Consider the following 23,552-nt stretch of genomic DNA (forward strand, 5'->3'; position numbering starts at 1 on the left):
ACCTTGGCCTTGAACAAAAGAGCTAGAATACAAGGACCTGAGTTCAAAATTAGAATACAAGGACCTGAGTTTTAAGTTCCAGTGCCAGCATGACAAGGAAGGGTGGGAAGGAGGAAGGAAGGAGGAAGGAAATGAGGAGAAAAGGGAGGAGGGAGGGACAGTGGGAAGAAGGAAGGAGGGATGAAGTAAGGAAGAAGGGAAGAAGAAAGGATGGAGGGAGGGGGGAGGGATAGAGGGAGATATGAGATGAGGCCCCTGCTTTGTGGCTTGTCAGTGGTCATCTCCACAGAGAGCCCAGCTTTCTGTCACCACATCTGTCCAATGTGTGGGCTATAAACCGATCCCAAAGGAGGAGATGGCATGGTACAAAATGGAGTCCATGTCCTTGGCTGTCAAAAACCCCAAGGCCCTACCTTAGCCATTAGATCAATTAGTATAACTCCAAGGTGAGAGAAAGACAGAGACAGAGAGACACAGCTGCAGAAACAGGAGAGCAAGGAAAGAGCTAGTTTTCGCTGGCACCTCCATCTGCTGTTCACAAAGAACAGATTTTATCCACTCCATGGCTCTGCCCAGGCCTCTGTCCCAGCACTGTGCTCTTCTCGGACATGCTGGTCAGTGCCCTCCTCTGTGCCTCGTCCACACCTGGCACTGGGCGTGCCTGGAAACAGTGCTTTCCGGTCCTCACAGACGCGCCCCCAGTTCTGCAGCACACCGCGCCCAGCTGTCTCTCCAGGCTGGGGCCTGGCGGGGCCTGGCCTTGATGCTTCCACCGCCAAGGCCCTGGCCTTGATGCATCCACTGCTAAGGCCCCCAAGGCCCCAGTGTAGGGCAGCCTCGGGGCTCAGAGGCAGCGTCAACACAGCAATCCCAGAGGCCTCCACCCCAAACGGCTAGCACTGGTTTCCATCCTGGTGGCCTGGCCTGCTGGCCATGGCGCACTGTCCCCCTCTCCCCCCGGCCACCTACCACAGGGAGGCCTGGCAGTCAACTTGCCGTTCAAGCTGAGCTTCATCCAGCTGAGGAAGGATTGTGTCACCCTTCATTTACAGTCTACCACTGATCACAGCGCCTTTCCTGAGAGCAAATCAAGCCATTAGCGGCCATTGAAATACAGGAGCCAGAGCACACAAACCACACCTCAAGGTTAATCACAGGAGAAAACCAGAACCAGAACTGCTGAGCGGCTGCTGCGGGGTGGCTGGAAGAGTCCATGCCGGCCATGCAGAGGGGAGCACAGGGTGGACGGGTGGGTCTGCCCTTGAGCAGTTCAAGTCAGGTTATTCTGGTACAGCTTGACACAGAATCTGATTCTACACTGTGTGTATGCCCACATGCGTGCGAGACAATCCTGAGGCTTGAAGTCAGGGCCTGACCTCTGTCCCTGGCTTTCACATTCAGAGCTGGCCACTCAACCATGTGAGCCACAGCTCCACTTCCAGCTTTTTGATGGTTTATCGGAGATAAGAGTCTCACAAACCTTCTTGCTCAGGCTGGATGTGAACCAGGTATCAAGTAGTTAGGATGACAGGTGTGAGCCTGCATTTGTAAGTTGGAACTGAGTTTCTGAAGGCTCATTGTCATCTCACTGTTTTTGGGTTAGTTTTTGTGGGAAGCACGGCAGCCTCCGGCCGTCGCTCTCATGCATGGCAGGCTTCAGTCTACGTTACCATCACTGCCTGTCATCTGTGCCTCATCTGCTCAGGCATGGATGTACACTGTCTTAGGTCACATAGAATTCACTGAGAAGGAGTCATTGGGTTTATCGTGAATCGTCCAAAGTCCAGTGCCATCATCTGCTGTGTGAGCCCATGGGGAGGAATGGAGAGCAAGAGCAAAACAACAGAAGAGCACAGAGGGAGTGAGAATGACAGCCGGGAGTGGGGAGTGGGTACACTCGCCCCTGGTAGAACAAGTTTACTATCCCAGGTAGAGGCCTCAGTACCTCTGCCGCTGGCCTCCTGGCCTAAGACCTGGCTCTGGAGAGGAGATGAGGAGTCTCCTTGGTGGAGGACAGGTTCGAGCAGTCCAGACATGGGGCTTGGCTGCTGAGCTGCCGGGCACGGGTTCTCTGACACGGTGCTTCAGTTTCCTGTGGTGCTCTTCCCACCCCTGGCACTGCCCGTCCTGTGTGCTCTTCCCACCCCTGGCACTGCCCATCCTGTGTGCTCTACCATCCCTGACACTGCCCATCCTGTGTGCTCTACCATCCCTGGCACTGCCCGTCCTGTGTGCTCTACCATCCCTGGCACTGCCCGTCCTGTGTGCTCTACCATCCCTGGCACTGCCCGTCCTGTGTGCTCTACCATCCCTGACACTGCCTGTCCTGTGTGGTAGCTCTGTGTTTAACTTATTGAGGAGTCTGCACCACTTTGCATAAACGCTGCATATTCCTACACTCTCCTTCATGTTGTACACAGCTTCTTTTGTCCATATCTGCCCTCTTTTTAAAATTTTTCTCCAACAACTTCAATAACAATTATTCTCAGAAGGACAAGGTGGGCGCTCCTGTTGTGCTTGCACTTCCCTAATTGCTAGTGAGATTGAGAATTTTTTCTGTGTTTGTGGGCCATTTGTATTCTTCCTCTGAGAAACGTCTGTTCTGGTCTTTTGTCCGTTTTCTAATTGCAGTATTTGTTTCGTTGCTGCTGAGTTCCCTCAGAGTCGAATCGCGCAGCCCTGGGTAGAATGCATCGGTTTATTTATTGGTTTTATCTGTGTGTGTGCGCGTGTTCCCTGCCCGTCCTCTGCTGCCTCCTCTCCATCCCAGCAAACCACGCTTGTTGCTTGGCAACTGTGGCTCTAGCAGTGGAATGTGCTGGGGACTGGGAGGGAGGATGGGAGTCGGGGCATCTGGCTCTGTTTCCTCCCTGCAGCCCTGGCTCCTTCGGCCGCCCTTTCCCTGCTGTGCTTCACACCTGGCAGCTCCCAGCCCAGCCTGGCCCTCGGCCTGAGTGGGTCCTAGGCCAAGGCGATGAAGGGAGCTCACCATCCATGCTCAGTATCAACAAGTTGTCAACAAAATGCACACAGCAGAAGGAGTCTCCATTGTGTCTTCTGCTTTGACAAATACACCCTCACAAAGATGTTATTTTTTAAGTTATTTCCTTGGGAATCCACAAATCCACCCTCACGGCTCTCAGCTCAGCAGGAAGGGGCGAGTCCTACAAGACTGGCTCCTCCACCTAGCCTCCAGTGCTCTTCCCCAGCAGTCATGAAATCTGTGGTTGGGATGCTAACCATGTTTGCTCTGACCTGGTGATCCACACCAAGAGTATTCTACACCCCAGGCCATCCCATGTCTGCCCTGGCCAAGGCGGACCACCTGACATCCACTCAAAGTTCAGATGCTTGGGCCTCGAGTTCAGTACCCATTCTTCCTGTTCTCTCTTGGCTCCATTCCAGCTTCAAAGCACTGAGTGTGCTTTGGGCAGAGTGCAGTCTTCAGATGAGGTCTTGCCTCACTCAGGTTTGGCAGTCATGCCCATTTTGTGAGCATCTTCCTATTTCTGCCCTCTGGTTCCATTAATGTCTTGTTGATCTTCTCAACTTGTCTCTCCCCATTAACAAAGTCCTTATATTAACTTCCCTCTTTTTGAAACATCTAGAGACATTTTTATGTTAATAACTATCCCCTGACTTAGGTAGCCTGCTTAATATCCCTTAAATAAGCCCCAAGATTATGGTCATATTCTCAAGCATTGCAGGTGGTGTTCATCTGAGCTACAGAGAACGGGTCCAATGGTAAAGACTGATTCCGAGGAAGAACTGCTTCGTGCTCACATATGCACGTCTGCATGTCATTTTCTGAAGGCATTGCATATTTAGCTGAATCTAAATTCACATTTGGAGTTCTGAGGTAAATAGGACCAGATGGAGATGAACAGAAGTGAAGTATTCCAGCACACCAGGCAGAGGGGCCGTGATTCAGCCAGGCACCTTTTAGCTTGTTTAGAGGCAGGGCTGGCGGCCGGGCCCGGGTTCCCGACTCGGCCCGCCCAGCTCCTCCTCACGTGTCGTTCTGACAGGGCAGGCGCTGCCTGCTCTTAAAATAAGACCTCCACATATGGCGCTTATATAACGCCAGGAGCCCGAGCGCTGGGGCTGGGGAGAGTCGCATTTGGTCTCTTGGTAACGCTGGAGGAGAGACTGCCTGCCTGGCTTATGTAACCATTCAACCCCTAGGTCGGGTTTGTATGTTTCCTGGAAGGCACAGGAAGTGACATGCGCTGACTATCCAGCCTTTGCTGCCTCAAGAAGAGAAAAATCCTCAGTGATAAAACTTGAATTTTACATTTTTTATGTCCTGTGTCGCCTTGGTCTGCTTCCCCGTGGCTGGTGTTGGTATGGAGGGGCTGGAGGTGTGTCTGGAGCAGTTCTGGCTCTCCCGTGGCCATGTCTGCTGTTGATGGTGCCCAGCAGCCCACAGTGACCCAGGACCCGGCCGCACAGCCACAGCAGGTAGAAGGGGACAGGAATCCCCTTCGGCGCCTCCATGTGACTCAGCCTCGCGTGACTCAGCCGGGCAGTGGACCTAGGATCGGCACTCAGAGGCAGCACAGGAGGGAGCGCAACGGAGTAGCACATGATCCGTCACCACGGGCTTCCCCTGTATTTTCACCTGGGATTTCTAGAACAAGCTAGGCCAGCCCTGCAGTGGCTGGTTGGGTGGGGGAGCAGGGCCTGCCTGTGGGAGGCCAGCACCCAGGGAGTCCAGAGTGAATGCCTTCTCCTGATGGTGTACAAAGAGCAGGTAGAGAACACGCCTTCACTCACCTCACACTCACCTCACACCTGATGGCTAGGGATGAAAAGGAGAGTGGACTGAGGGCCGCAGCAGCTGAGGAAAGTGTGCTGCCCAGAAATGCACCTCCGAACCCCCTCAGCCAGGGCAGGGGAGACGGCGAATTCCTGCACTGGAGGAGGCCCCCCGCCCACGGACAAGCATGCGTCTCAGACCCCCCAGCCCACAGGAGCCACTGATGACGGTGGTCTGCTTCTACTCTGGAGGGGGAGGACCATGCATGTGTGTGTGCACACACATGTGCCCCAGTCCTAGGGCTTGAACTCATGGTGTGAGCACTGTCCAGTGCATTTTTTGGCCCAAGGCTGGCACTCTGTCCCTCCAACTACAGCTCCACTTTCGGCTTTCCTGTGGGTAAGTGGAGATGAGGGTCTCAGCATCCTCCAATCAGCCTCCTGAGAAGGATAGTAGTTAGGCTTCATAGTTAGTTTCAGGCATGGGACTCCAGCCCCTGCAGTGTGGACCATTCTTAATGAACTCAAAGAAAAGTCAGTAACTTGCAAAACCATATAATCAGCCACAATGCCATGAAGATGTGATTGCTGCCCCAGCTCTTCATTCTTTCCCAGTGTTGACATAGCTTTATCATTCAATGCAGCTGCACTGACACCACATGCATCCGTGAGTGTGCAGACACACAGCGTGCATCCGTGAGTGTGCACTGACACACAGAGTGAATCCATGAGTGTGCACTGACACTACAGAGCATGCATCCATGAGTCTCCATGGATGCATGTACAAAGCATGTACATCCATGAGTGTGCACTGACATAGCGTACATCCAAGAGTGTGGAGACACAGCGTGCATCCATGAGTGTGCACTGACACACACAGCGTGCATCTGTGAGTGTGCACTGACACAGCATGCATCCATGAGTACACTGCATACCCACAGCATGCATCCAGGAGCCTGGAAGTCTCAGGACATGTTGGGGTCTCTCTGAGAATCTCCCTGTTGGTTGGACGTGTGGCCTCGTGTTTGGGTTTGTGGGATGATACATCGTCTGTTCCAGCTGTCTTGGAAGAGCTCAAGTAGGAACCCAGCTACTCACTTTACATGGCAAAATTCTCAGACAATGTGGGTGTAGGGTTGCACGAGCACTGGTACTGAACTTGAACTGAGAAACGCATGCTCTGCTTTGGCTATTTCGCTCAAGGCTGGTACTTTACCATTTGAGCCACAGCTCTACTTCCAGCTTTCTGGTTGGAGATAAGAGTCTCACAGACTCTTCTGCCTCAGCTGGATTTGAACCTCAGTCCTCAGATTTCAACCTCTTGAATAGCAAGGATGACAGGTATGAGCCACCCGTGCCTGGCTGGACAATGTGTTTGTTTGTTTTCATCTTTTATGATGGAAAATGACTCAAGCTTAAAGATACTGTCAATTTTTAGACATGCGTGGGACTCTTAACTATTCCTAAGGCATAAATTCATATTAACACTTGAAAAATGTTACAAATGTTCCAAAATGTATATTGCCTTCCTGCAGATATTTAAGCAAAATAAATACACTGTGCTAATTGCATCTCCTATTACATGCAGACATTTTGTTATAATGTCCTTACTGAGTAAGTACATGGATACCCAGAGGGAGAGAAGCTGTTATTAGTTAGTAGCTGTAATAAGCATAGCAGACAGAATCACACGCAAGTTTCACACAAATAACAGGCACAGAGGTTACCCAGGGTCAATGCCTGGGGTCAGTGATCTTGACATCAGATGACAAAGAAGACTAAGTGGTGTTTGGACCTCTTGATTTTTTTTTTTTTAACTCTCTTACTTTATCCAATGACTCGCCGTCTCCCAAATGTATATTTGGGGACATAGCAATGTCTCTCATGTGTTCACATGAGAAGTAATTGGAGCCCCACACAGGCCAGAAGATGAAAGCCCGCCTTGCAGCTCAGGTCACATGCTAGCACGGGAGGCGATGACTGCATCCTTGGATGCCGGCGCAAGACGCGTGCCCTCCCTCGGCTCCCCCCAAACAGATGGCCGCTCTGAGCGACCAGAGCTCTGCCCCTTGCTTAACATGCTTTCTCTGTAAAATGTTTTCACTGGAATGAGACAGGGCACTTCGTGGAGCTGTAGGCCACCTCCTTGTGAGCCTCCTGGCTCCGCAGATTTCCCAGTGGAATTGAGATTGACTCACTTCTAAACCATGTGACAAATGGCTTCATAAAGAGCTGTGAGTGGTGCCCGTGTGTTCTCAGTGATGACCAGTCATGCTGGTGTCCGCCGTGTTCTCAGTGATGGCCGGCCATGCTGGGGTGGGGCCCACCATGTTCTCAGTGATGTCCTGTGGTGCTGAGGTGGTGCCTGCGTGTTCTCAGTGATGGCCGGCCATGCTGGGGTGGGGCCCACCATGTTCTCAGTGATGTCCTGTGGTGCTGAGGTGGGGCCTGTGTGTTCTCAGTGATGGGCAGTCATGCTGGGGTGGTGCCCGCCATGTTTTCAGTGATGTCCTGTGGTGCTTGGGGTCAGGTGGGGTCTCAGTGCATTTTCTTTATGGCCAGGAATGTTGTGCGTTTCCTTGTGTATTTATTGGCCATTCTTGCTTCTTCTTCTGAAAAGTCTCCTTTTAGCTCCTCTGCCCATTTATTAATTAGGTCACTGATTTGGGGGTCATTTAGTTTCTTGAGCAACTTAGAGTCTCAACATTAGGCCCTCGTCAGACGTGTTGAATTAAAACCCCTTTATAGAACTACCTACAGATGAAAATCATGGGGAAAGATATTAATAAGGAAACCAACAAAGTAGCATCAGAACTTGCCCGTGTCCCGGTCCTCTGACTGTCAGGAGACACTGGTCTCCTCACGCTTCGGCGGGGGAGGAACACGGCCTCGCTGGCCCTGGGAGCTGCGTGGTGTGGCCACAATTGTGGGCGCAAGGGCTTTGCTGTGGAGCTGAAAGCAGAGGTCAGCAGCAGCCAGCCCCATCAAGGCCTGGGGCCTTTCATAATCCCAGCCGCAGACCCCACAGGAGAACCCCGAGAGGCGCCAGACGCATGTGCTGAGGCCTTCTAATGGTGACCAAGCCCTGCCCACTCCCTGCCATGAGGCCCGAGGCCACAGCATGAGACTGCAGCCTTCTCACCCCTCCCAACGGCTTTATGAAGCTGGAGGACCAGGGTGTCATCGGAAAGCCTGAAGTGAGAACAAGAGAGAGTATTTCCCAAACCCTCTGCACAAGTCCTGAGAGCAGGCATTACCTGGTATGTGACAACACACCGAGATGCACTGCCCCAGAGGGCAAGGCTCTCTGTGGGCGTGCAGGTGTCCGCCACGCTGGCCATCAGGTGACCAGACGCACGCTGGACAGCGCTGCTCACATCTTGGCAGCTGGAGGCAGAGTTTTATTGTCTCTTCATTCATCAAGTATTTCTGGGTAAAGCCCATGTGCCACTGGACACAAAAGAGAGAAACAAATTCGTTCCCCTTAGAAGCAATAATCAATGAAATCAGAACAGAAACAGGCATTTCCAAGAGAAAATGGGATGGATGGTACAAGCAAGGTAATTGTGTATTCACAGGAGGAGAGAGAGATGTTGTGTTATTCTGAGCTGCAACCATTATTGTTGCAACCAAGCATTAACCAGCCCCCAGAAGCCTAGAAGGGGCTATTTCATGTATTGCAACTATAATTGAGAACTGGGTGTGAATTATAATCTGATTTCTCTTAGAAGCGCACACTCGGTGGGTTCCAGCTGAACTGAATAAGAAGATAAGCAGGTGCTTAGAGATGATTACGTAGCATTAGTGCAATGGAGAGGACTGGATACCTTCTGTAGTGCAGGACTAGATGCTCTTTCTCTCACTCCTCCAATACCAGTGTGGCCACCATGAGCAGAGAGGTGTGGAGAAGCATTGCAGGGGGCAGGGGTGGAGGGGGCAGGGGTGGAGGGTGAGAGCAGCTCTCACCTCCTGGGCCCAGGAGACAAACTGCCGCCGAGTGCAGGGCCTCCTGTCCCTGTCATGTCCCTGTCCTGTCCTTTCCCTATCCTGTCCCTGTCCCTGTCCTGTCCTGTCCCTGCTTCTCCACCTCCATCCCTCAGCCTGAGCACACAGCGCCCCCCCCCCCCGTCTCTGTGACTTTTATGCTCATGGGTAAAAGCAGAAGCTAGTATCTCAGCGGCTCAGCATATCCCCAGGACTCCACGCTGTGTAATTAGAGTTGTGATAGAAGAATAGGAGACTATACTTAACAATATTTTGTAAGATCTATTTTGGACTTAATGGTCTTTGCTTCTCTCTCCTCTTGTTGACACATTTTTTTAATCTGGTCAAATAAAAATTTAAAATATTTTAAGAAGAAATGGTGTTTTCATAAGCATAATAGGACCTATTGAAGCTGAATAATAAGCTAATAATAAAGCTTTCATTTAGTCAGAACTCTTGTGATCTAGTTCTTACCATTTTTCCTCCCTCCCTCCCTCCTTCTTTTCCTCCCTCCCTTCTTTCCTTCCTAGTTTTGGGGGCCAGAACTATTGATCTCAGGGCCTTGCTTGGTTTTTGGGGGGGCAGTATCATAGCTAGAACTCAGTACCTTGCTTGTTTTTGGGGGGTGGGGGAGCAGTACTGTAACTTGAACTCAGTGCCTTGCTTGTTTAGATGGGGGACAGTACTGTAAGGGCCTTGCTTGTTTTTCTTTTCCACCCAAACCTGGCATGCCACCACTTGAGCTAGGCTTCCAGTTCTGACTTTTGCTGGTCTTTCAGATGTGTCTGGCTGGGCTTTGGACTGTGGTGCACAGGCCTTAGCCTCCTAAGAAGCTGGGACTATAGGTATGAGCCATAACACTGAGCCACTTCTTACCATTTCCAGACAAAGTTAAAGTTAGAGATCGTTATGTGGTATACCAATAATTCCTTACGTTCTGAAAACAAAGTGAAATGATCTTTGGTGCCTTCTTTCAATCAACCTTTTGCTATTTCCCTTTAAAACCTGGATTTAGGAGTGAGTTGTAGAACTAAGGTTTTGCCATAGTCTGTACTGACAGAAAGAAACGACATCATTTTAATAATCTGTTATACAAAAAGCCACCTGTGTAAATTCAGAATAGAACTGTCCCAGCCAGCTGCTGGTGGCTCACACCTGTAATCCTAGCTATTCAGGAGGCTGAGATCTGAGAGTCACGGTTCAAAGCCAGCCCAGTCAGGAAAGTCTGTGAGATTCTTATCTCCAATAAATGATGAGAAAACTGGAAGCTCAATTAGAAAACTGTAGCTCAAGTGGTAGAGCACTAACCTTGGGCTTAAGAGTGCAGGGACAGCGCCCAGGCCCAGAGTTTAAGCCCCATGACCGACAAAAAAAGTGTCCCTGCCTTCTTGTCTCTAATCATTCTGATAATTCTTTCTAAACATATTCACATATCATAATTGCTTGTGGACATCTTCATACTTACATAACTATATTTTTATGTTTTTACATAAAACATTTATGACTTTAGAAATAAGAATCTTTTCTGTTTTTCATGGTGCATACTCAGTACATCTTTGACCCTGAATTTCTCGACACAACCTCTTAAAGGAAAAGACCACCTAGGATTTTCTCAGCTGAACTCTTTTGCAGTCAATGTCTGTCTTCTAAAAAGGCACTTATAGACATTGCTTATCAAAGCAATGGGCCTGGAAACTGCTTGTGTTTTTGTCAATATTTGACCATCACCATCAGCCCCCCCATGCCGAGAAGCTGAGAACCAAGCCCAGAAGAGCTCTGAGCTTTCACAGATAATTGTTGATTCCAAAGATAACAAGTGCTGGCACCTGACTTCAGAGTAATGGGTGTAGTGCTGGTCTCTCTCCCACTCCCAGCCAGTAGCTTGACTTTTTTCACTTCTTCCTAGAAAAAAGCATGAATTGACTCTACAGAGCTGACGTGTGTGTGCGTGCACTGACATGCGCACGCTGGAACTGGGGCTTGAACTCAGGGCCTACGTGATGTCCCTCAGCTTTTCTGGTCAAGGTTGGTGCTCTTTTCACTTGAGCCAAAGCTCCACTTCAGGCTCTTTAGCCAGCCAGGATTCCTGTCTGCTCCCACAGGCAGTGTCCACAGTGCGTGGTCAGGATTCCCGTCTGCTCCACAGGCAGTGTCCACGGTACATGGTCAGGATTCCCATCTGCTCCACAGGCAGTGTCCACAGTGCATGGTCAGGATTCCCATCTGCTCCACAGGCAGTGTCCACAGTGCGTGGTCAGGATTCCCTTCTGCTCCACAGGCAGTGTCCACAGTGCGTGGTCAGGATTCCTGTCTGCTCCACAGGCAGTGTCCACGGTACATGGTCAGGATTCCCATCTGCTCCACAGGCAGTGTCCACAGTGCGTGGTCAGGATTCCTGTCTGCTCCACAGGCAGTGTCCACGGTGCATGGTCAGGCAGGATTCCCTTCTGCTCCACAGGCAATGTCCACAGTGCATGGTCAGGATTCCTGTCTGCTCCACAGGCAGTGTCCACAGTGCGTGGTCAGGATTTCTGTCTGCTCCACAGGCAGTGTCCACGGTGCATGGTCAGGATTCCTGTCTACTCCCACAGGCAATGTCCACGGTGCGTGGTCAGGATTCCCGTCTGCTCCACAGGCAGTATCCACAGTGTGTGGTCAAGATTCCTGTTCACTCCCACAGGCAGTGTCTGCAGGCCAGGCATTTGGGTCCATCAGATGTATGGGTCACTAATTCTCATATAGCACTGCTGCCAGCCTGTGTGTATCACAGCAATGACAGTGCCGGGAGTGGAGGGGACGAAGGCACCGGAGGTCCTGGGAGCCTCCTGGCACACAGCGGCGCTCTGTCAGGGAACTCGACGTTTTGTGTCTGCATAGCCCTCGGGTCAGGAAGGATGCAACTCTCTGTCTCCCTTACAACTCGGCAATAGGATTCATAATGCATACTTTGTAAATTTTGTATCCTTTAAGAAGAAGTGCTGTAACTACAGGTAACTCAACTTTAGCGAAGTCAGAGCTGCCAGGCACAAACAGCCTCACCATCACAGGGAGATAGTACCGCTCCTCATTTGGTTAAGTGTTCTCTCCTCTATAAATGGTTTTCACTTCGATAATGATGGGGAATGAAGGTTTAGGTCTGACTAGGTGCTTGATAAATTCATTTCCTCATCATCTTTTAACAGGCAGTGGGAGCCTTCAGATATGCTTGTTTTATCAGATCAAAATTCAGTCTGTGCATCTGACTAAGCTCCACATGTGAGCATATTATTAACAACTATTGCTTATTGAACACGAAGCAAGAAATTATATAGTAACCTCCTTCAGAGTTCCTTTTATTCCTTATCTTATTTTATCCTCACAATAATTTCTTTTATTCCTGTGGGAGCTATTATGTTCCGAATCATATAAATACTCTGATTACGAGACGCTTCTTAGACCTGCGTCTGAACTTACTTCTGGTGATCAGGCAGATTGCTTTCCAGGCTGAGATGCAATAGCATTTCCAGCATGTCCAGAATTCCATTGTTGCTGTCTTCTACATGCTTTATTCCATGCGAATAGCAAAATAGATGTCTTTCTAATTTATTTGTTATTGACATATCAATAAGTGAATCCATCAATTTCTCTAACTCAAAGAACAACTGCTTTATATAAATACAAACTTATTCTAACTTGTCTAATGTTGCTAAAAATGTTGTTAGAACTGCAAATCTTAATTTGCCAGTATATTCTGCAATGAAAGTACACAGTTGTTGATGCTTTTTGGTGATTCTGAATATTCTCCTAAAATGGTATATTTCATGTTTTTAACAAAAGCAAGCTTATCAGCATTCTATATTCCATGCACATTTTTGTGTATCTCTCCTTGTGATTTTAAAATACTTTTAAAACAGGCATATAATATGTACTGCCTTTTGAAAAATGTAGACATTTTCTTTAATTTCACTGTTAAGAATAAAGTAAGCATTATACTCTTAAAAAAATTGAATTCTTGAAAACCTACCAAAAAAAGTAGTAACTAATTACATTTCACACTCTAGGAATCTCATCACTGTAAAATAAAATAGTTTTCAAAAGGAGAATTAAGGAATCATTAAGGTTTGGGAAAAAATGTTGTAAAATGGACTACTGCAGTCTTGTAAGATATTTAAAGCACGACTAGTGTGCAGTGTGTGCCTATAATCCCAGCACTTGGGAAGATAAAGTTTAAAGCTACCCAGGACTGTACAGAGAGACATTATCTCAAATGGAAGGAGGGCAGGAAGGGAGAGAAGGAGGAAGAAAAGAAGCATGGGCAAGCAACATTAGATATGGAGGAAAGCATCTCTTTTAAAAGTTGAAATAATGAAAATTATAAAATTAATATAGGTCCAGGTATGGCCTAACAGCTAACATTCCCATAATCCCAGCTGATTAAGGGCAGAATCAGGAGAATTATGATTCAAGGCCAGCCATGGGCAAAAAGTGTGAACTCCTACCTGAAAGTAAACCAGAGAAAAAGGCTGGGGATGTGGTTCAAATGACAGATCCCTTGCACAGGAGCTCAAAGCCCTGAGTCAAGCCTCAATGCCAGCACACACACACACACATGCACATGCATATGCTCACACACATGCACATGCACACACATATGCATGCACTCACATACATGCGCGCACACACACACACATGGACTGATACTATTCTTTGGCAACTCAGGAGCCTGGATACTGACTAAATTTTGAGTCAATTGTGGTTACGTAGATATATTCATTTACCAAAGTATGTCAAATTTTGTAATAGTAACTATTGATGATAAAAAGCATATTGTAAAATTTCCTAAGCTTTCTTTAATATTTCATGATGTAACAATTAAAAGCACTCCCTGAAACACAAAGAATTGATACTCCATATCAGGTTCAGGTTGTTTAACCCTGACCGAGCTCCGATCACCCAGGAGTTTCAGACTCAGGGATTTCAAGGCCTTTTAGAGAGGCACCAGGTGTGACCCACAGAGCGAGAGCGGGGCCTGGCCTCCTGACCTCCGCCTCCAGGCCTCCACCTCTGTGACGGTGGGAGGGGAAGGACCTCTTTGGTAGTGAGGGGAGTGGAAGGGACCAGAGAGGCCTTCCAATGGGGTGGCATGGGAAAGTAAAGGCAGTAGCCGTGCACCCCCTCCCCTTGATAGAGAGGCTGGACCATCTGGCAGGAGAGGATGAAAAGCCATGGTGGAACGGAGAAAGGGGCAAAGGATTCCGAGGGTTCATTGCTACCATTGACCACATCATTATTTTTTCTTACATTGTGTCTGTGGCTGAAAATTGTACCCTGCTGGGTGCTGGTGGTTCACTCCTGTAATCCCAGCCACTCAGGAGACTGAGATCTGAGGATCACAATTTGGAGCCAGCCTGGACAGGAAAGTCCATGAACCTCTTAGCTCCAGTTAACCACAACAAAGCTGGAAGTGGTGTTGGGGCTCAGGTGGTAGAGTACTAGCCTGAGTGAAAAAGCTAAGGGACAGAGCTCTGGCCCTGAGTTAAAGCCCCAGTACCAGCGCACAAATACACACACACACACACACACACACACACAAATTATATCCTGCATTCTTTGTGAAAACCCTAATTTGAAAGTATATCCTTCTAGTTTTCTCAATGATCCCTTATACTGTGAAAGATCATTTTGGCTTCACAGAGCTATCTTATTTCTGATGCTTTATGGCCTGCTCTCTTTCTCAGTATGAACAGTTCCTCTTCCTCTGTCTTAATGGTTTTTCCAGTATTAATAGTGTGATGTCTGATTTTGCATATTAGAAGGAGCTTAATATAGCTTCTTTTTTGTTCTCCATCTTCCTCTGTCACTAGGCTTGAGGAATATCTCAAAATATGTTACAGAAGTGAGATTTCTAAATCTAGTATGAACATTTTTGACTTTCAACCAGTGAATTTAAATCATTTATATTTATTGTGATTTCTTTTTGTTGTTGTCTATGCTAGTACCAGGGCTTAAAAATAAGGGTCTGGAGCTCTTACTAGGCTTTTTCACTCAAGGCTAGCACTCTGCCACCCGAACCACAGCTCTGTTTTCATCTTTTTGCTGGTTAGATAAAGGTAAGATATGCTTGGATTTGATTGCCTGGGCTGGCTCTGAACCTAGATTCTTAGGGCTTAGCTGCCTGAGTACCTAGGATTACAGGCATGAACCACTACTAGCACCCAGGCCTTATTGTGATTTCTGATTATTTAAAATTATTTCTTCTTTTAATATTTCTTAGCTTTTTTTTTTTCAGCCAGGCCTGAGCACTGTCTTCGAGCCTCTCTTTGCTCAAGGCTAACACTCTACCATTTGAGCCACAGTTCCACTTTGGCTTTTTTTTGAGTAGTTTATTGGAAATAGGAGTCTCAGAGACTTTCTTGCCTGGGCTGGCTTCACATCACAATCCTCAGATCTCAGCCTCCTTAGTAGCTACGATCATAGGTGGGAGCCACCAGCACCCAGCTCAGCTTTTCTTTTTGTGGTCTATTCAAATGCTTTACTAGATTCCCATTAGTTGTGTTTTCCTCCTACTGCTTCACACAGCTATACTTTATTTTTACTTTATGGTTACCTTACCTTTGTTTACAGAAGTGATCCATGTCCCCTCCTCTCATGTTGAGTCAATTGGTACTGCTAATATGACCACGAATGAAGGAGACTGTGGCCTGGCCCCTTCCTCTCCTCTGTCACCCACACAGATCCTATCTGAATTATATCCCAAATGGGTAGTTTTTGAAAATTACATGAAATGAACATTGATTTAGATGTCACATACTTTACTTCTTATTCCTTCTTGCAAGAGTTCCTCTTATTAAGTGCTTTATATAGTCTAGCATTCTTTTTCTGAGAGAATCATAAAGTAATAAACTTCAAAGTTTCTTTCAGTTCTAAAAATACATTTGTGCTTCTCACTTGGATAATAGTTAGGCTGGTGTGGAATTCTAACTTCAAAGTTATTTTCCTTTAGAATATAGAAGATAGTTTCCCGTTGCCTTCTTGTATCCTGGGTTGTTCACAAGTCAGATTCTTATTTCTTTGTAAGTAATGTTTCTTTTCATTCTGACAGCTTTTAAAGACTTTGCTCTTTATTCTTTGCTCACAATTTTATCAAAATGTATTTAGAAGTGTTTTTCATCTTTGATATGTCTTATGGCTGAGAGAATTTTTTTTAAGTTTGGAGAACATTTTCCATAATAATCTTTAAATGCTGTCTTTCCTTCAGTTTCTCTATTTATTTCTGGGTTTTAAAAAAAAAACAACAACAGGTTTTCAGGCTTTCATGTTATCCATTGGTATTGTATCTCCTACTTTCCATGTCACTTCTGCTCCAGATATCTGGCTTCAGCTGTGGTGTGTGTTTTCTATTTGCTCTTACCTGATTTCTTACTGAATGTAGGTCGTCAACATTTAGCTTTCTTTTTATGAGAGTTATTTTCGGGAAGTAAAGAGGAGGGAGTAAGCAAGAAGAATATACAGGAAGCCAGGGGTAGCTGGTGCTCAGTTTACCCACCAAGCTTGCTTTCTGGTTGATTGTTAAGGACTCGCGTCAGTGTGCTGGGGCACACTGGGGCGTGGCCTCCAGTGTGGTAGGAATGGCAGGATGAGTGTGCAGGAGGAACAATACAGTGAACATGCCGTTCTGGCTGTCTCACACCCAGACCCGAAGTTCCAATTGTGTGTGACAGAAGCAGACAGCAGGTGGAGCATGGCCCTGGAAGGAGAGGCCTCAGGATCCCGAGTCTCGGGGAGGGTGCAGGGCTTGAGTGACTGAAGAGAGGTCGAGATAGAAATCTATGGCAGAAGAGCATCTGAGGTTGACGTTTGTAAATGGAAAAGCCTGGTGCTTTTCCATTCTGCTTCGCAGAAGTCTGACCTCTAGGGGTAGGACGCAAGTGGTATTGGAGATGAAGAACTGTAACTTTGATTAGCACAGGATCTCCCAACCAGGATGGTTTTCTCTATCCTAGTGAAGAAGGCTGTTGGGATTTCGATGGGGACTGTGTTATATTTGCAGATTGTTTTGGACAGTATGGCCATTTTCATGATATTAACTCTGCCAATCCATGAGCAAGGGAGGTCTTTACAGTTTCTGATGTTTTTTTCAGTTTCTTTCTTTTAATAGTTTTCTCTATAGAGGTCTTTTGCTTCCTTGGTTACGTTTGTTCCTACATACTTCTTTTTTTTTTGCCCGTCCTGGGGCTTGAACTCTGGGCCTGGGCACTGTCCCTCAGCTCTTCAGATAAAGGCTAGCGCTCTACCAATTGAGCCACAGCACCATTTCCGGCTTTTTCTGCTTATGTGGTACTGAGGAATCGAACCCAGGGCCTCCTGCATGCAAGGCGAGCACTCTACCACTGAGCCACCTTCCCAGCCCCCTATATACTTCTTTTTAGGCTATTGCAGAGTTGTTTTCCTGATTTCCCTGTCTGTGTATGTATACAATGTACACACTGTTGGTATACAGAAAAATTACTGATTTTTTTGTGAGTTAACTTTGTATTCTCCTTTGCTAGTTATTGATCCCTTCTAGAGCATGGGGGCAGAGTCCTTGGGCCTTTGGGAGCAGGATCGTGTCATCCGAATGTAGGGGAAGTTTGACTTTATTTTTCCCTCTCTGGATCTCTTTTATGTCTTTCTCTTTCCTTGTTGCTCTCGCTTTGAATTCCAATGTTACATCAAAAAGAAGGGGAGAGAGTGGCCATCTTTGTCTTGTTGATTTTAGAGGAAATGGTTTTAGTTTTTCAGCATTTAGCATGATATTGGCTGTAAGTCTGTTGTACATAGCCTTTATTATGTTGAGGAATGTCCCTTCCAGTCTAGCTTCTCCAGAGCTTTAATCATAAACTGACACTGAATTTTTTGAAGACTTTTTCTGTATCTGTTGAGATGATCGTGTGATTCTTGTAATTGGCTCTGCTAATGCTGCGTGTTGCATTTATTGACTTACATATATTGACCAGTCTTGCATCTCTGGGATCAAAGTGATCAAGGTGTGTTTTACCACGTCAAGTGTGTGATTTTGTACCATTTCTTCACATAAGAGTATATCCAAGCTATGTGATCTGCAGGTCATGAGAGTGCTGTGCTGCCTCTGTAAGCCTTTATGACTTCACGTGCACACACCGCCGCACTGCATACACACCACGACATCACATGCACACACCTGTACTGCATGCACACACCACTACACTGTGTGCATATCACTGCACTGTGCACACCCTGCCTCACCGCATATACACACTGCTGCACAATGCACACACGACTGCACTGTGTGCACATACCACTGCACCATGAACACACCCCCACACCACAGGCACACACCACCACACCATGCACACACCACTGCTCCACGTGCACACCACCACACCATAAACACAACCACACTACATGCACACACCATCACACTGCATGCACACACCATTGTACCATGCACACACCACCGCACTGCATGCACACACAGCTGTACCGCATGCACACACAACAGCACAACGTGCACATACCACTGCACCATGCACACATCACTGCACTGAGGGCATACATCACTACACTGTGCACACATCACTGCATGTGTGTACACACCCCTTTGACCAGGACAGTTCACACCCAACGGGGAGCATGCTTGGCACACAGGAGGACACACTGCATTGTGCCGTCATTGCCTGCGGATAGGATACAGACCACTCTTCCACACTCACAGCAGCACCCTCAGTTTTGCTGTGACTGTGCAGGGCAAAGAGACATGAAGTATAGAAACAAGCATCAGCCACTCCAGATCACATCTCATTCTGTTGAGATTCACACCAAAGTGAGAGCTTGTGAGTCCTGAAAGGAAAACAGAGAGAAAAGTCAGTTTTCTTTACTAGGAGATACAGTCCTCCATCACCTCTTGTGTGGTCTCATGTTTAGGGTGTAACATTTCCCCACTCACACTCTGAGCTGTATCTCTTTATTGACCATTTAAAAATAGAAGATCAGCTTTGCTAGTACCTGCAAATTAGATAAGATACCATGGAAGGAAATGAAATGTGAATTAAAATGTGTAACTTGTCTTCAGAAAGTGATTTATGAAGATTGTCAAGTTCAGATTAGCATGAAAAAGGAGAAAAAATAGCCTGCAAGTGACTTAAATCTTTCTATGGGGAAAAATTAGTCCTAATGACTCAGATTAAAGAAGAATCCTAAACCAGTCACCTGTGGCTCACACCTGTATTCCCAGCTATTCAGACACTTTCATCTGGGGATCCCAGTTCAAAGCCAGCCAGAACAGAAAAAGAATCCGTGAGACCCTACTTGTAATTAATCAGCCCACAACAAGAAGTAGAACTGTGGCTCAACTGGTAAAGCTTCAACCTTAAATGAAAAAGAAAAAATCTTAAGAAGAGCATAAGGCCCTAAATTCAAGCTCAAGTATGAAGACAGGAGGAAAGGGGGAAAGAGGGAAGGAGAGAAAAACACAGGCAGATAGGGAAGGAGAGGAGGAGGGAGGAAAAGGAAGAGGAGAGGGAAGAGGAGGGAAGGGGAGAGGAAAGGAGAGGAGAGGAGAAGAAAGGGTGAAAGGAGAGAGGGGAGGGGAGCTATTGCAGTGATGAGAGCCAGCAGGAAAGGTGTGAGAAAGAGTCTGTAAGAGACCCATGACTTCAGCACACCGACAGTTGGTTCTCATTTCTGTAAGCATAAACTTAAGTACTAAGTAAATAATAAGTCAGGAAACGGATTTCTACTGCCTGTGACCATATTGCTGTGTCTGAGCTGGGTGCTCCACGTTGCCTGTCACCAGGGAAACGGCTCCGAGGTCACGTGATGCTCTTCCTGTTGGATTAAAAGAACTGGAAAGCTAATCAACATCTGGTGAACTTTGATAATATAAGTACTGTGGCCCCCAAAGTAAAAATTCAAACAGAATTCTACTTCAGCATTGAATTGGGTTGGAGGTGCGAATAATTTCATTAATTTGAGTTTTTAATAACTTTTGTAATTCTACTCTCTTTGACGATTTTTAATTCAATTGGGAAAACCTCAAAGAAAATCCAATTTTCTTTTCTTGATTTAATTTTATTTATGATATTGAAGTAGTACAAAGGGGCTTCATTTCAGCAGGTCAGTTTCTGAGTAGCATGCATGCTGACCCACACTGTTTCCATCCTTCCCCGTACCTCCCGGGCCCACTTCCAGTTTCCCATGTGTGCATTCACACCCCTTCCTCTGTCTGCTTTCAGTGTCTGGAAGGAACATGACCCACAGAGAGTGGTGGAGACCGTTATGTTACTAATTCTAGTTAACAGAGATGCTCATTCAACCAAGATCCACAGGCAGGAATTATACCAAGAGTGACATCTGTGCTAGCCTTTTCCACAGGGGCTGCTGGACCCTGGAGAGCAGAGCACAGCTAATCCTCAGCATGTTTAGAATGATGAAGTCACAAGAGGGAAAATACCTGTGAATTCATGGCTGTGTACTGGCAGCGACTCGACAGGCTTTTGAAATTACTTGATTAGGACACAGGATGCAATGTGATAACATCAAAGCATGGAATTAAATACTCAAAGATACTTTTTATTTCTATTCTAGGCTATTAGCCAAACCTCATTTTGTAAATTGCTGTTATGTCTTAAATATCGCCCACATATAAAAGCAGAGTAATTTTTATTTTGAAAGGCTATTGCACTTCCAGATGGAATCTTAACATCAACCTGGTTGAAACAACCAAGAGGCTTTGAGGGTAGAAAGCACAGACAAGGACTTAAACTAATCTGAGGACGCGACTATCCAAATGTGGGTTTCAAGAAAAACCTTCAAGTAAAGCAGTAATTTCAATATTGCTTGTGCTTAAATTTAAATCCCACGTTCTCCTCATAAAAGAAATAAGAAACTGAGACATATATTTTTACCTGTGGTACCATTACATACGGTATCAAGACTGCAGGGTTCCTCATTCTTGGAAATAAGAACTCTAGTACTGGAGAGAGGTACATATTTGAAATAAAAATAGAGTTAGAAATGAACCTGCTAACCTGAATGCTGATAGCTCATGGCTGTAATCCTAGCTACTACTCAGGAGGCTGACATCTCAGGACTGGGGTTCAAAGCCAGCCTGTGAAGAGAAGTCTGTGAGATTCTTATCTCCAATTAACTAGCAGAGATGTGGAAGTGGGAGGTGACTCAATGAGAGGTCAAGCCTAAGTTCAAGCTGCTCTGGCACAAAAAGAAAGAGGGAGAGGAGAGATGAGGCAAGGTGCACTCGGGGAGGAGCCCTTGCGGTCCTGCCTGGGCCTGGCATGATGAGTCTTCTTTCTCCCCACAGAGCATCTGCACAACCACCACGGCGTTCCTCCACTTCTTCTTTCTGGCCTCCTTCTGCTGGGTCCTGACCGAGGCCTGGCAGTCATACATGGCTGTAACTGGGAAGATCAGGACACGGCTGATAAGGAAACGTTTCCTGTGCCTTGGCTGGGGTGAGTATGTCCGCACCTCGTGCTCCATAAAATTACCTTGAGCTCATGTAAACCAAAGGGCAGCAGTTAACCTAGGCCACTTGGTGTCTAACCTGTGAAATGATAAATATCTATTATCCATAGATCTACTTATCTGTCATCTATCTATCATCTACCTTTCTACCTGTGCATCTATCCATATGATATATATAGATCTGTCTATCTGCCTATTGTCTATCTTTCTATCATGTATTTATCTCTGTCATCTAGTTGTCTGCCTATCTATATATGAAGACATAATTCTATCATCCACTATCTATCATCCAGCAGCATCATCTATATCTACCTATGCCCCTACTTATACACACACTAAATATAACATACGCGTGTGTGTGTGTGTGTGTGTGTGTGTGTGTATGGGGGGGTGATATATGAAGAAAAGGGCTGGGTCATGATTCACGGGCTGTTTGAAGCTGTACAGAGGAGTTAGAGGTCAGCTCTGGCCAGATTCACCAAAGTGCCCCATGGTGTGAGATGGCCTGAGGCTTCCAAGGGCAGAGAACCCAAGTCTGGAAACAATCAGAACCCCAGGAAGAAGACTCACCCACGAAAACGTCATGTATTCTGTTAAACACAATGAACACAGAGGCTGTTGGTGTCACGGGGAGAAAGCCATTCAGAGACTAAATGACACTTCACTGAGGGCAGTAGGCTGCTCAAAACGGAAATAGAACTTTTGCGAGGCCTAAGATCAGTTAATTCTTTGCCTGCCTTACAGGGAAAGATTCATGTCATGAAGACATGGCTCTCAAAGGTCTAGGCATTGTGCGAGGCCAACCTAGTGAGGTCGTTCGTGAAGAACTGTGTCAGACAAAGCCCAGGACTGGCTTGGGGTCCTGTGCGGAGTGGAGAGTGCAGCTGTGATGTCTGAGTGTGTGTGGAGCAGAGCTGTGATGTCTGAGTGTGTGTGTGGAGCTGTGACGTCTGAGTGTGTGTGGAACGGAGCTGTAACGTCTGAGTGTGTGTGTGGAGCGGAGCTGTGACGTCTGAGTGTGTGTGGAGCAGAGCTGTGACATCTGAGTGTGTGGAGCGGAGCTGTGACATCTGAGTATGTGGAGCAGAGCTGTGACATCTGAGTGTGTGTGGAGCAGAGCTGTGATGTCTGAGTGTGTGTGTGTGGAGTGGAGCTGTGACGTCTGAGTGTGCATGTGGAGCTGTGACGTCTGAGTGTGCGTGTGGAGCTGTGACGTCTGAGTGTGCGTGTGGAGCTGTGACATCTGAGTGTGCGTGTGGAGTGGAGCTGTGACGTCTGAGTGTGTGTGTGTGGAGCTGTGACGTCTGAGTGTGCGTGTGGAGCGGAGCTGTGACATCTGAGTGTGTGGAGCGGAGCTGTGACATCTGAGTATGTGGAGCAGAGCTGTGACGTCTGAGTGTGTATGGAGCAGAGCTGTGATGTCTGAGTGTGTGTGTGTGGAGTGGAGCTGTGACGTCTGAGTGTGTGTGTGGAGCTGTGACGTCTGAGTGTGTGTGTGGAGCTGTGACGTCTGAGTGTGCGTGTGGAGCTGTGACATCTGAGTGTGCGTGTGGATTGGAGCTGTGACGTCTGAGTGTGCGTGTGGAGCGGAGCTGTGACATCTGAGTGTGTGGAGTGGAGCTGTGACGTCTGTGTGTGTGTGGAGCTGTGACGTCTGAGTGTGTGTGTGTGGAGCGGAGCTGTGAAGTCTGAGTGTGTGTGTGGAGCGGAGCTGTGACGTCTGAGTGTGTGTGTGGAGCTGTGAAGTCTGAGTGTGTGTGGAGCGGAGCTGTGAAGTCTGAGTGTGTGTGTGGAGCTGTGACGTCTGAGTGTGCGTGTGGAGCTGTGACGTATGAGTGTGTGTGGAGCGGAGCTGTGACGTCTGTGTGTGTGGAGCTGTGATGTCTGAGTGTTCGTGTGGAGCTGTGACGTCTGAGTGTGCGTGTGGAGCGGAGCTGTGACGTCTGAGTGTGTGGAGCTGAGCTATGACGTCTGTGTGTGTGGAGCTGTGATGTCTGAGTGTGCGTGTGGAGCTGTGACGTCTGAGTGTGCGTGTGGAGCGGAGCTGTGACGTCTGAGTGTGTGGAGCTGAGCTGTGACGTCTGTGTGGAGCTGAGCTGTGACGTCTGTGTGTGTGGAGCTGTGATGTCTGAGTGTGCATGTGGAGCTGTGACGTCTGTGTGGAGCAGAGCTGTGATGTCTGAGTGTGTGTGTGGAGCTGTGACGTCTGAGTGTGTGTGTGGAGTGGAGCTGTGAAATCTGAGTGTGTGTGTGGAGCGGAGCTGTGACGTCTGAGTGTGTGTGGAGCGGAGCTATGACGTCTGAGTGTGCGTGTGGAGCTGTGACGTCTG

The 23,552-nt window shown here is 47.4% G+C and overlaps 1 protein-coding gene across 1 annotated transcript in view; it reads left to right on the forward strand.

The window, feature by feature from the left end:
* Adgrb3 (adhesion G protein-coupled receptor B3) overlaps nt 1-23,552 on the forward strand; it is a 529,297-nt gene that overhangs the window by 453,358 nt on the left and 52,387 nt on the right. The window contains exons 19-20 of the mRNA XM_013032264.1: nt 21,059-21,209; nt 21,967-22,051. Of these exons, the coding sequence (XP_012887718.1) occupies nt 21,059-21,209; nt 21,967-22,051 (236 nt within the window). The remainder of the gene's footprint in view (nt 1-21,058; nt 21,210-21,966; nt 22,052-23,552) is intronic.

Source organism: Dipodomys ordii, unplaced genomic scaffold (assembly GCF_000151885.1).
Source record: "Dipodomys ordii isolate 6190 unplaced genomic scaffold, Dord_2.0 Scaffold152, whole genome shotgun sequence".
NCBI classification, from domain to species: Eukaryota; Metazoa; Chordata; class Mammalia; order Rodentia; family Heteromyidae; genus Dipodomys; species Dipodomys ordii.